Source organism: Calonectris borealis, chromosome 4 (genome assembly GCF_964195595.1).
Source record: "Calonectris borealis chromosome 4, bCalBor7.hap1.2, whole genome shotgun sequence".
Classification (NCBI taxonomy): domain Eukaryota; kingdom Metazoa; phylum Chordata; class Aves; order Procellariiformes; family Procellariidae; genus Calonectris; species Calonectris borealis.
In genome coordinates, this window is record NC_134315.1 from 2063245 (window position 1) to 2075509 (window position 12265).

Sequence of the window (12265 nt, forward strand, 5' to 3'; positions counted from 1 at the left end):
GTGAAAAAGGGGGAAAAAGGGAAAAAGGAATGAATCTTAAACCCAGCGGCAGGTTGCTCTAATTACACACAGCTTTACCCTCGGTGGACTTGCCAGCAAAGAGACCCACGTGCTGGAAACGCAGAGCTGGGGGGGCCATGGGATGCTGCTCCGGGGACAGGGCTCCCAAAATCCCCAGCCCGGGCTTGGAAGTCCGTCCCGCTGGAAACCCAAACCCCATGTCCCCGGCCAAGCTTCTGGCAAAGAAAACAAATTCCCATGGCAGTTATTTGCACATCTTTGCCGAGCACAGGCTCCAACAAACCCTGGGGCAGGAAGAGAGGCAGCAGCAAAGGTTTAAAAGCCATTTTCACTCGACAGACCGCATGCAGAAAGGATGCAAAATCTTTTTTGGACTTCAATTGTCAAGAAAGCCCCGTGCAGCAGCCGTGCAGAGGCAGCAGCCCATGCCAGCACGCCTGCTGCAACGGAGCAGCATCCAGAGCAAGAGGATTTCAACAGGCGAGATGATACCAGAGCACCCAGAGCCTGCAGGGTTACCTGGGGCACAGGCGCAAGCAAGCACTGGCAAGAAACATTTTGGCAGACCCCGTAGGGAAGGGAGGGGGTCACCTTGGAAAGACGAACCGAGGCAGCGAGGCTCCTGAAGCACGGCGTGAGCACCAGCTGAACTCGGCACATGCAATAGCACCAGCTCCACCCGCATCTGGAGCTTTGTACAAACAGGTTTGAGGTGTTTTCTGAGCTGGCAGCGGGTTTTTCTGCAGCTGCTAAGGGAAAAAGACAGCTGGAGGCAATGAGGGCTCTGAAGATTAGCCTGAAACAGAGAAAGAAGCCTGAATCTGCAGCTTTTTGTTTTTTAAGATGATGGAGGGTGACGGCCCAGTGCTCTCAGCCACTGACAGTCCAAACCCAATGTGCCAGACTTGCAAAGCTGGGATCAAACTGCTCAAATATCTTTAAAAAAACAACAAAAGCGGAGCTTTCACGGAGCAGAACACAGCAAGGGTGTTAAACCCCTTAAACCGACCTTGGCAACTGGGTGAAAACAGGGTTAACTGGGCAGGTGGGAGCAAAATTAAGCACCACCACCATCTCGTAAGCAGCGTCACCATCACTGCAGCGCCTCTGCGATCTCCCCACGGGCTCCCAGCTATGGGTAAACGTTTTCCTGGGACAAGCTGGTCACCAAGGACCCTATCCCAAGGCCTGGCTGCCTCCTGTCCAGCCTTGCCTCCGGCAGCGCAGAGAACACCTCAACCTGATTTTTGGCAGGACTAACCCTCTCCTCCCCCTGCTCGGCGGCGTTTCGACACAGCAGGGCGTTTCCTGGCTCAGCTGAGACGCAACAACCCCTCAGAGCTGCCTTTCCAGCCCCAAAACAAGGATTTCATCACAGCCCAGGGCGACCAAGGAGCTCGCTACTGCTCTCGGCCACCCCGAAGACCTTCACCAGCCTTTCCGGGCACCTCTGATCACAGGCCCCAGGGAAAAGAGCTCTGTTTGCCCTCATATTAAAACTTTCCATCCCAAAACTATCACGGAGCAGCTATTTCCTCTCCGCCCCGCTGCAAGGACTCTTCCTCTCCTAGGCTTAAGGACAGACGTGCAGAGGTCACGGCTGCAGCGATTTGGCCTCGGCTCACGCCTGATAGGGAGCAGAAAGCGAGCTCTGACCCTGGGTGTGAAAATCTTCCCTAGGAGATGCAGCCAGAAGCCAAGGCCACAGTGGGAACGGCAACGAGCACAAACCACCGCATCCGAGGGAGATGCCACAGCCAAGAGCCCGCAGGCCACAGCGCGTGCTCTGCTGCTAATGATCTCCGCTGATTTTAATTTAACGAGGGAGGGCGACGGCCGCAAGCATGCCTTGGGCTGACAGCAGTCCAGAGGGTTTGGCGGTGGAGATGAGAGCGGGTCTGTGCCCGGGGGAAACACGAGGACAGTGCCACAGAACGCACGTTACCCATCCGCTCTCGCCACAGCAAGGAGGGGACGTGATGGGTACAACCAGGGGGGGTTAGCTCAGGAAGGACCAACAGACAGCGAGGGAGCCCCGGCACGGATTCGGGGACTGTCCCTTGGCTGTGAGGATGCTTCTCGCCCCTCCGAGGTTCCCATGCTGCTGAGCAGACGGGGCAATGATGGGAACTCCGGGAGGGCTTCTCAGTCATAGAATCATAGAATGGTTTGGGTTGGAAGGGACCTTTAAAGGTCATCTAATCCAACCCCCCTGCCACGGGCAGGGACATCTCCAACTAGATCAGGTTGCTCAGAGCCCCGTCCAGGGCCTTGAATGTTCCCAGGGCTGGGGCATCTACCACCTCTCTGGGCAACCTGGGCCAGGGTCTCACCACCCCCATTGTAAAAAATTTCTTCCTTATATCTAGTCTGAATCTCCCCTCTTTTAGTTTAAAACCATTCCCCTTGTCCTGTCGCAACAGGTCCTGCTAAAAAGTCTCTTCCCATCTTTCTTATAAGCCCCTTTAAGCACTGAAAGGCCGCAATAAGGTCTCCCCGGAGCCTTCTCTTCTCCAGGCTGAACAACCCCAACTCTCTCAGCCTTTCCTCACAGCAGAGCTGTTCCATCCCCTGATCATTTTGGTGGCCTCCTCTGGACCCGCTCCAACAGGTCCATGTCTGTCCTGTGCTGAGGACCCCAGAGCTGGACGCAGCACTGCAGGGGGGGTCTCACCAGAGCGGAGCAGAGGGGCAGAATCCCCTCCCTCGACCTGCTGGCCACGCTGCTGGTGATGCAGCCCAGGATACGGGTCACCACAGAGCGAAAGCAAATTCAGAGCAATGTCCACCTAAGCCACCTCCGTCTCAGCCCATTCCTTCCCCTGCTTTTCCCTCCCCGTGCCAAGCCACGCAGCTGCAGGCAGTGATGGGGCTGACAAGCTCCTTCTTCAATCTTGGCCAGTCTTGGCCTGGCTCCGTGACATCTTCCCCCCAAAGCCCAAGGAAATCCCCATCCCTTCTCCACTGGGCCTTGCCCCAGAACTGAGTTCCATCAAGACACAGAGGAGAGAAGCCTCAGTGGCCTCAAGGACTTGAGGTAGAAAAGTTTAGCACCCAGAGGAAAGGTTTTGTACCCCCAGTAGCTTCTTTGCTGTTGGAGAGCAAGAAGCGCCCCATTCCTGCTGCCAGGGTGGAGATGCTGTGGCTGCCCAGGCCAAAGGCTGCGCGCAAGCCCAGACCCCTCCAAGCAACCGGTCCCTCCACAGCTGGGGAGGGACAGGAACGAGTAAAGGGAACTGCAGCAGGGAGAGCTTTGGGGAATTTGGAGCTGGGCTAATTTTGCACAGGTAAACTCCGCAAGACAAGTTCCCTGTCGCAGAGACACCAAAGGCCACTCGCTGCCGTGGCTCCCTGTCCGAGGCAGCAGCCAGCAAGCAACTGCAAGTCACTGCAGGAGAACACCGGAGCCAGGAATCACGACTCCTTTGCTACATTTACTGTCCCCTTACCCACAGGATCCCAGTGCTACAGAGCCCTGAATTTTGCTCTCCGGAGACCGAGCTCTGGTAGCCCAGTGTTTGCACGGCAGCAGAGCTTCGCCCTGGAAGGCTCACGGCTTTAATCTTTCCCATTTGCGAGGGGCTGTGAGGTCTTAAGGAAAGAAAGCAAATGAAAATGAGATTTCAAAGGGGGAGAAAGAAGGTAGTAACAATTATGTTTTTTCTTTACCCAGCCCAGGAAACCTTGGGTGCCCACCGCCCCTCCCCACCATCAGCCTCGCAGCCCCACGGAGCAAAATCAAGGCCCCCACACAGTGAGGTCCAAGTTCCAACCCTGCAGGCGTTACTGTGCACCTCCTGTCCTCTCCAACGCCAAGCCCCTGCCATGCCACCCACCCAACCGACCACGTTGGCCAAGGGCAAAACACAGCCTGACGGGTGTCAGGTCAAAGCTCTCGTCTCGCTGCAGCCGGAGCCACTTCCACCCTCCCCAGATGCTGCATTGATGGAGATGGACGTGGAGGTAACGCTCCCCGGCTCGCTGCCACGCTGCAGGGAAGGCAGGATGAGCCCCCGCAGGGGACTGCAACGGCATTTCCTGGATGTCAGGAAGCAGAAGCGATAGCTGCCTTGTGGGTACAGAAAAAAACCTCTTCTGCTGGGCTGAGCCCTCATTTCGGAGGGACTGACCACCCCGCCGCTTCCCCGCTGAACTACCACGTCTCCCCACGCACCCGTGCCAAGCCGGCAGCGCTCGAGGACCCACCGGCAGACCGTTACGGTCGGACGCGGTGATGGTCACCGTGCACAGCCTCATCCTGCCGGCAGCACCTGGGTTTGGGCTTCTAAAAAAGGAGGGAGAGGTGAGGACCAGGAGCATCCTGCCCAGGCAGGGCAAAGGGTTTTCCTGATGCAGAAGGGTACTGCGCCCGGAGACGCGCATCAGGCTCGGCAGGGCAGTAAAAGGCATGGGTGAAAATTAAAAGCACTACACGGCTCAAGCGGGAAGGGAGAAATGATGCTCAGCACTGTTGCTTTGCTCACCAACCCCAGGCCTTGGCGCTCACTGAGCGTGGGACAAGCCTTGGGATGCCCAAAAAGACCAAATCCAAGAGTTTGATTTTCTCACAGGCAAAACAACCGAGACGTTTGGCTGAACAAGGCAGCTCATAAACACCCCTGGACGCCGGCTGACGGCTCGTTCCTGGAAAAGAGTCCAAGTTTGACGGAACATTTTCCATCGAGCTGAAAACAAATATAAAAATCATCACGGTAAAGTTTCCGTGCAACAAAAATCAGCAGGAAAATGAGAGCAAGGTCAACACGCTGACAATCAAGGCCTTTTTTCAAGCCAGGTCCCATTCCAACTGGCAGCACTTTTATGCCCAGGAGCGAGGACTGCAGATGGGGTCCTAAAAACCAGCGTATGGCGGAGACTCAACTTATACATCCCTCGCTCGGGGGCCAACAGTTATCTCCGCCACACAGGCCTGGGTGTGCTCCGCAGTGCAGTCCCGGAGAGGGGGAGCTTGTGTTTGTTTTACTATTTTTTAATCTGGGACTAAAATTTCCTTCTAAACAAAGTTGTTTGCAACGGGGCCAAACCAGACGTCAGAAGTTGGTTGGAAGCTTACATGGCACGCAGAGCCAGATCCCCGGGGCTCCCCCCAACCCTTCTCCCACCTGGCTGGACATACTCCAGCACTCAGGATCGCTCTCCAAAAAAAAGTGCAGCCCCTTCCACACTGCAGACCTGCCACCCACCCTCGAGACACCTTCCAGCTCAGGGGTTCGAGCGAACGGAGATGCTCAGGGCGCAGGGTGAGAGCTCTCCATCACGTTTTCTGTGCTCACTTCCATCACCGGGGGCCACGGGCAAAGATAAAGAGCTTTAAAAGCTCTTGCGATCCGGAACAGCGCAAGGGGAAGTTAATTTTCCTTATGCAAGCGAAGCTACAGGAAGGGAGGGAGACGGACAACAAAAATCCTGGGGATCTCCTGCCTCGCAGCCCAGATCCCCTCCTCGGGCTGCAGTAACAGTGCCGCCGGGGTGACCGGCAGCCGTGACAGGCAGCACGGCATCCAGCCACGTTGGACGTTGCACCCCTGGGATTAACAGCCCCTGACGCCGAGACCTTTGAGACGAGACCACAGGCTCAGCCTCCCGAAACCTTTGCGGGACTGTCGCAGGGCCCCCCCGCTTTGCACAGCTTCGTAAACTTCTGCTAACAGGAGCGCAGCTTTCCTCGAGACACGGCTCCTACCCCGGCTCCCGGCACAGGGCTCGCTACCCAAACCGCAAAGAGGACGGGAAGTTATTTCACATCCTCCCATGCCAAAACAACACATCTCTCCCGGCGCACCCGAAAGGCCGCGGATCGGCTCGCTCGCTCTGAAGTCTGCGCACGATGCTGGTTTGAATTAGGCCTGAAGAATTCAGATCCGGCTCCTCCGACACCGCCCATTCTCCAGGCAGCACTAATAAAAGCAAAATAAACGCCAGGGGGGAAACACTCAGACACCAACTCCAGGGTCAGTCACTTTTCCTCTGTGCCCACTCTCCCATTTTAGGGCAAGCAGGAGTCTCCATGGGCTGCAGATGCAAACGAGCCACGTTTCTCCACGGGAAAAGTTTTTCCGATCCCTTTTCACGCTAATCCCACTCTCCGGGAGTGAGGCTGCGCCGTCTGCCAAGCCCCGGCGCTCCCTCCGCCGCCTCCCCGGCCGTGCCCTGGGTAGGAGGGTGAGGGAGGCTCCTCTCCAAGCCTGCAGCTTTGGGCAGCGAGCCAGCCAAATTCCTGGGGTCCGGGGAGCCAGCGAGCGGCGGGGACACTCCCGGAGGCATGCAGCAGCCCAGCCAGGTCTGCGTGGAACAAAGCTCAAAAAGCTTCTTCCCTAAAGGAATTTCATCCACATTCCTGCATTTCTCTGCTTGGCAAAGGCTAGAAAACATTATTATTGTTTTAAACCCTTCTGGGGGAAGGAGGAAGAACAGCAAATCCCCCCCCACACAGGGATTTATGCTGGAGGCAACACAGGGCTGGGGTTCAGTCCCCCAAACTGAGGGACCCTCCTGCAGCAGCACCGCAACAAACCAGGTCATGCCGACGGCCCCACCGAGGCGGTGGGGGCTGCAAAGCCACCGCAGCCATCGGAAGGACAAACCACCACGGGCATCTGTGCCACAGCTTCCCAGGAGTGACAGACCCCAGGGGGATCCTCCCGGGATACAGAGGGACCTCGCAGCACCCTGTCCCCCGGGACCCCCTGCCCAGGGGCAGGAAGGATCCCGTGAAGCCTTGTCCCGCACGACTCTCATCCTGGGGAGCGGAGGGACCCCGAGACACCCCATCCTCCACAACACCCTTCCTGGAGCACATGTGACGTCCTATCCCCCGTGATGCCCTTCCCTGAGCATCCACAGGCCCTGCGATACCCCGTATCATGCAATGCCCTTCCTGAGTCATACACGGACCCCATGCCACCCCATCCTCTGTGACACCCTTCCCAGGGCACCCACGGACCCTGCAATGCCCTGTCCCCCATGACACCCTTCTTGGGGCATGCACGGCCCCTGTGATGGTGGATGACCTCCTGCAAAGCGTGTCCTGGGGCGTGTCTGGACCCCACGACACCCAACTCCCTGTGACACCCTCCTTAGCGTGTCCACGGACCCTGTGATGCCCTACCTCCCGCAACGCCCTTCCTGGGGCATGCACGGATCCCTACCACACCCTACCTCGTGCAGTGCCCTTCCCGGGGCGTGCGTGGTCCCCATGATTCCCTGTCCCCAGCGACACCCTTCTTGGGGCACGCAGGGACCCTGTGATGCCCTATCTCCTACAGTGCCCCTCCTGGGGCACACATGGACTCCATGACACCCCATCCACTGCGATGCCCATCCTGGGGCTCACACGGACCCGTGACGCCCATCCTGGGGCTCACAGGGACCCATGACGCCCATCCTGGGGCACGCAGGGACCCCGTGACGCCCATCCCGGAGGCCTCCCCTGCTCTGCCCCCATGGGCGTTGGGTGATGCCCAACGGGACCCACTCACCGCTCGTCGGGCGCGCGGCCCTGCTGCAGGGTGGGCTCCAGGGGCACCAGGGCCTGGCCCAGGAAGCGGTCCATGCCCACCAGGGCCCGGTGCATGACGGTGAGCACCAGGCCACCGCGGGCCGGGCCCGCCGGGGTGCCCAGCTCGGGGGGCAGCTCGAAGGCGCACTCCTCCCGCCATTCGGGGTTGCCGGTGCTCTTCTCGGCCACCGAGGTGCTGTACTTCTCGCGGCCCAGCTGGATGATGGTGTAGGCGTCGCTGGTGCCCGGCTTGCCGCCGCCCTTGCACCGCAGCCCGCGGGCCCGCACCACCATCACCTGGACGTGGGTGGGTAGCCAGGCCGGAGACCCCTCAGCGGGAAGCGCGGCCGCCCGCAGCAGCGCCATGGCGGGACGCTGAGGAGGCGCCGGGCCGGACCGGACTGGACCGGACAAAACCGGACAGGGCCGGACCGGGCCGGACCGGGCCGGGCCTCGCTCCGCCGCCGCCGCCGCTGCCGCAGCCGGGCCGCAGCGCGAGCGCCACCGGCCGCCCCGCCCCGCACCAAGCCCCGCCCCCGGCCGGCCCTAACCCCGCCCCCGGCCGGCCCTAACCCCGCCCCTGCCCAGCTCTATCCCCGCCCCCGCGCCCTGCCATAGCACCGCCCCCCCGCTTCGTGGCCACGCCCCACTCCGCCCCCCGGCCCCGCCCCTACTCCCCGGACCGGAGGGGTCGACGGGGGGCGGTGCGCGGGGGCGCGTGCAGGGGGCGGCGCATCGGGAGGGGGGGCGCGCACCGGGCGTGCGGGGCTGGGCGTGCAACGGGGGGGGCCGTGCAATGGTGGGGGGGGTGTGCACCGGGGGGGCGTGCAACGAGGGCGGGTGTGCACCGGGGGGGCGTGCAACGAGGGGGGGTGTGCACCGGGGAGGGGTGTGCAATGGCGGGGGGGCCGTGCACCGGGATCGCAGGGTGGAGCACGCAGCGCACGGTGCACCGGGCTGTGTACCGGTCCTTTCCTGCACCGGGGGGGTGTCAGCCTGGACACGCAGCAGGCTGGGGCAACCGCAAAGCCACGATGGGCCACCCAGACTATCGCGACATGTCCCCCGCGCCAGAGCGAGCCGGAAAGAGGGGGGACATGTCTGTGTGCCTCGACATGCCGCTGCACCCACCCCGGACCCCTCCGGGCACGGCTGGTACCGGCGCTTCTCGTGCTCTTTCCTGCGCCAAGATGTGCCTGTGTGCATGCGAGTTGGTGCACGTGCATGGATGTGCATGCGTGTGCGAGCACGAGCACGTGTGTCCACGCATGTGCATACATGTGCAAGCACAAGCATGTGCGCCCACGCATGTGCAAGCACGAGCATGTGTGACCATGCATGTGCAAGCATGAACACGTGTGTCCATGCATGTGCATCAATGCATGTGCGAGCATGAACACGTGTGTCCACGCATGTGCATCAATGCATGTGCGAGCATGAACATGTGTGTCCATGCATGTGCATCAATACATGTGCGAGCACGAGCATGTGTGTCTACGCATGTGCAAGCGTGGATGTGTGTCCATGCATGTGCAAGCACATATACACACATGCCAGCGTGAGCATGCCTGTGCATGCACCATTTGCTGCCGGAGCACCCCTGCACCCCGGGACGACCCCCTCCGCAGCGCACCCACACCAGCACCCGTTTGGAAGCTGCTTCACCCTCGAACACATGCACGCGGGAGCAGATTCCCGGTGTCCCCCCGGGATTATTCCGGGGGACGATGGTGGCATCAAGCCGTGCACGACCTTTCCCCTTCCCGAGCTTCGCTTTCAATATTCAGCCGCGTTTCCCACGCAGCAGCCGGGCAGGGGGACAGCAGCGTCCCCGAGGGGGCCCCAATCTTAATAAGCAATTAAAACCCTCTCCGCTGACCCTAATAACTCGATTGCACGACCAAACCCGACATTCCCCGGCCCCTCAAGCAAGGTCACGCCAAAAAGCCGTGCCGGGGTGCGCCGTGCTCGGTAACGGCATTTTGGGTGCTCACGGCCGGGTGATGACGGGGCGATCTGGACCCCGGGGCTTTGATGCCATCGCGATAAGGGACGTTCAGGGCCACCTCGGTTAATGGGGGGGGGCTGGGCTGCTCTGCTCTATCGCTCCCATCTCCGCCAGCAAACCAGCCGCAAGTTTTTTGTTGGTTTTTTTTTGCCTCCTTCTGCTTCGTGGCTCTTCCCCGGGGGCCGGGGCCGACCGTTCCGCTCGGCCGCGGGGACGCAGGGTGCCCCGACGGGGTTGCAGGGGGCCTTGCACGGGTGCAACGGTCCCTTTGGGATTTGCTACGTCCCCTTTGGGGTCACTATGTCCCCTTTGGGGTTCCTGCGTCCCCCTTGGGTGTGCAACGTCCCCTTTGGGATTTGCTGCATCTGCTTTGGGTGTGCAACGTCCCCTTTGGGTGTGCAACGTCTCCTGTGGGGTTCCTGCATCCCCCTTGGGTGTGCAACGTCCCCTTTGCATGTGCAAAGTCCCCTTTGGGGTTTCTGCGTCCCCTTCAGGTGTGCAACGTCCCCTTTAGGTGTGCAACGTCCCCTTTGGGGTTCCTGCGTCCCCCTTGGGTGTGCAACGTCCCCTTTGGGTGTGCAAAGTCCCATTTAGGATTCCTGCATCCCTTTTGGGTGCACAACGTCCCCCTTGGGATTTGCTACGTCCCCTTTGGGTGTGCAACGTCCCCTTTGGGATTTGCTGCATCCGCTTTGGGTGTGCAACGTCCCCTTTGGGTGTGCAACGTCTCCTGTGGGGTTCCTGCGTCCCCCTTGGGTGTGCAACGTCCCCTTTGCATGTGCAAAGTCCCCTTTGGGGTTTCTGCGTCCCCTTCAGGTGTGCAACGTCCCCTTTGGGGTTCCTGCGTCCCCCTTGGGTGTGCAACGTCCCCTTTGGGTGTGCAAAGTCCCCTTTAGGATTCCTGCATCCCTTTTGGGTGCACAATGTCCCCCTTGGGATTTGCTACGTCCCCTTTGGGTGTGCAACGTCCCCTTTGGGGTTCCTGCGTCCCCTCTCCTTGCTTTTGGGGGTTCACACCGCTCCTGCTCACCCCAAACAGCTGCTAACGAGACCGAAGCCGCTGAGTGCAGGAATCGCCACGTTCTGCCCCAAAAAACCCTGCCGGCAAGTACATAAACTGGGGGAAATGGGGAAAAAAAAACCCCTCAGTAATCCATATTTTTCCGGGCGGGACGCGCTGCCCCGGCCGTATTCAGATCTGGCATTAAAATATGCTGCAAACAGGGGAAAAAAACAACACGGGAATTTCTTATCGCCCCCGAGATGAACCGAAATCCAATTATCCCTCCAGTCCGGTGCCCGGCCCCGCTCCGCCGGCCGCCTCTTATCCCCGCTCAGCATCTGCTTTTTATTTTGCCTTCTTTTGATTGTTTTTCCCCTTTTTTTTTCTTTTTGCTTTCTGATTATCTCTCCTCTCGCTGCGTCTCCTCCCCTCCGCCGCTTTCCATCCTTGCCCCCGTAATTGGGGTTGGTTTTTTCTGTCTCCCTTCACCTTCCCTGCTTCCCAGCTCTTATTTATTCCTCTCTTTGATTTTACCGCCACCTTTGCATTTGAAGCATAAAGAAGATTTTTTAATTACCCCTGAAATCAATGATTTTTTTTTTTTTTATTCTTTTCTTGAATCGCAGGGAAAACAGGGGTTAGCGGCGGCGCGGGGGCCGTGTCACTGCCTTACGGGCGCCCTTTGCACCGTCCTCGGCAAGCCTGGGCTGGCTTAAATTTTGCTTTAACTTTTGCTTCAGCTTTAATTTTTGCTTTAACTTTAATTTTTGCTTTAACCTTAATTTGTGCTTCAACTTTGATTTTTGCTTTAACTTTAATTTTTGCTTTAACCTTAACTTTTGCTTCAATTTTTCCTTCCACTTTAATTTTTGCTTCAACTTTGATTTTTGCTTTAACCTTAATTTTTGCTTTAACTTTAATATTTCCTTCAACTTTAGTTTTTCCTTCAACTTTAATTTTTGCTTAAACTTTAATTTTTGCTTAATCTTAATTTTTGCTTAATCTTAATTTTTGCTTCCTCCTGCTCCATGGCAGCCGTGCATCTCCCCCAGCCCGCTCCTAAATGTCATTGCAATGGCACCCTCGACGAGGGTCTCACCTAACCCAGCTGCCTTGCCAGCGAGGAGCTGGAAAACGATGCTAATTACACAGTTTTGCTCTTTTCCCCCCACTTTTGGTGCAAAATGCCGCTCCCCATCGCGGTGGCCCCAGCAGCGCCTAGTGCTGCTCACCCCCAGGACCTCCCCCCGCCAGCCTGGAGCCGACCCTTCCCTCCTCGGGGATGGGAAATGCACCTCGTTGGGGTTGCAAAGAAATTGCATTTCCACCAAAATGCAGCCGGAAGGTCGCGGGGGATGCACGGCGACGGGATGCTGAGCCGGGCTTTGCTTTGGGCTGGCAGCTGGGATCATCTCCCTGGGGGGCTCCTTTGGTGTTTGCGTTCATTTTAGGATGGGTGCTGAGACCCAGGGTGGGAGCAACTGCACCATCGCCTGCACCAACAGCCCTGGGGATGAAGGATGAGCCGGAGTTGGGGATGCATCACCCCAAATCTCCACCCCGGCGATGCGCATCCCTGTAAATATTCACGCCACCATCAAAACAGCACCCAAACATCTCCCAGTTTGAGGACGGACACACGGACCGGGACTGACAACAGCACCCAAACCTCCCCAGGCTTTAATTTTTTAGAGGACAAACTGCAAAATGCTCC

General features: G+C 58.7%; 1 protein-coding gene across 10 annotated transcripts in view; it reads right to left on the bottom strand.

Moving 5' to 3' along the window:
• The window catches only part of RAB11FIP5 (RAB11 family interacting protein 5), a 43813-nt gene extending 35782 nt beyond the window's left edge, over positions 1-8031 (bottom strand). For all 10 annotated transcript variants that reach the window (XM_075148350.1, XM_075148346.1, XM_075148344.1 and 7 more), the window contains exon 1: positions 7521-8031. In XM_075148350.1, the coding sequence (XP_075004451.1) occupies positions 7521-7906 (386 nt within the window). In that variant the 5' untranslated portion in view covers positions 7907-8031. The remainder of the gene's footprint in view (positions 1-7520) is intronic.
• Between the last annotated feature and the right edge of the window lie 4234 nt (positions 8032-12265).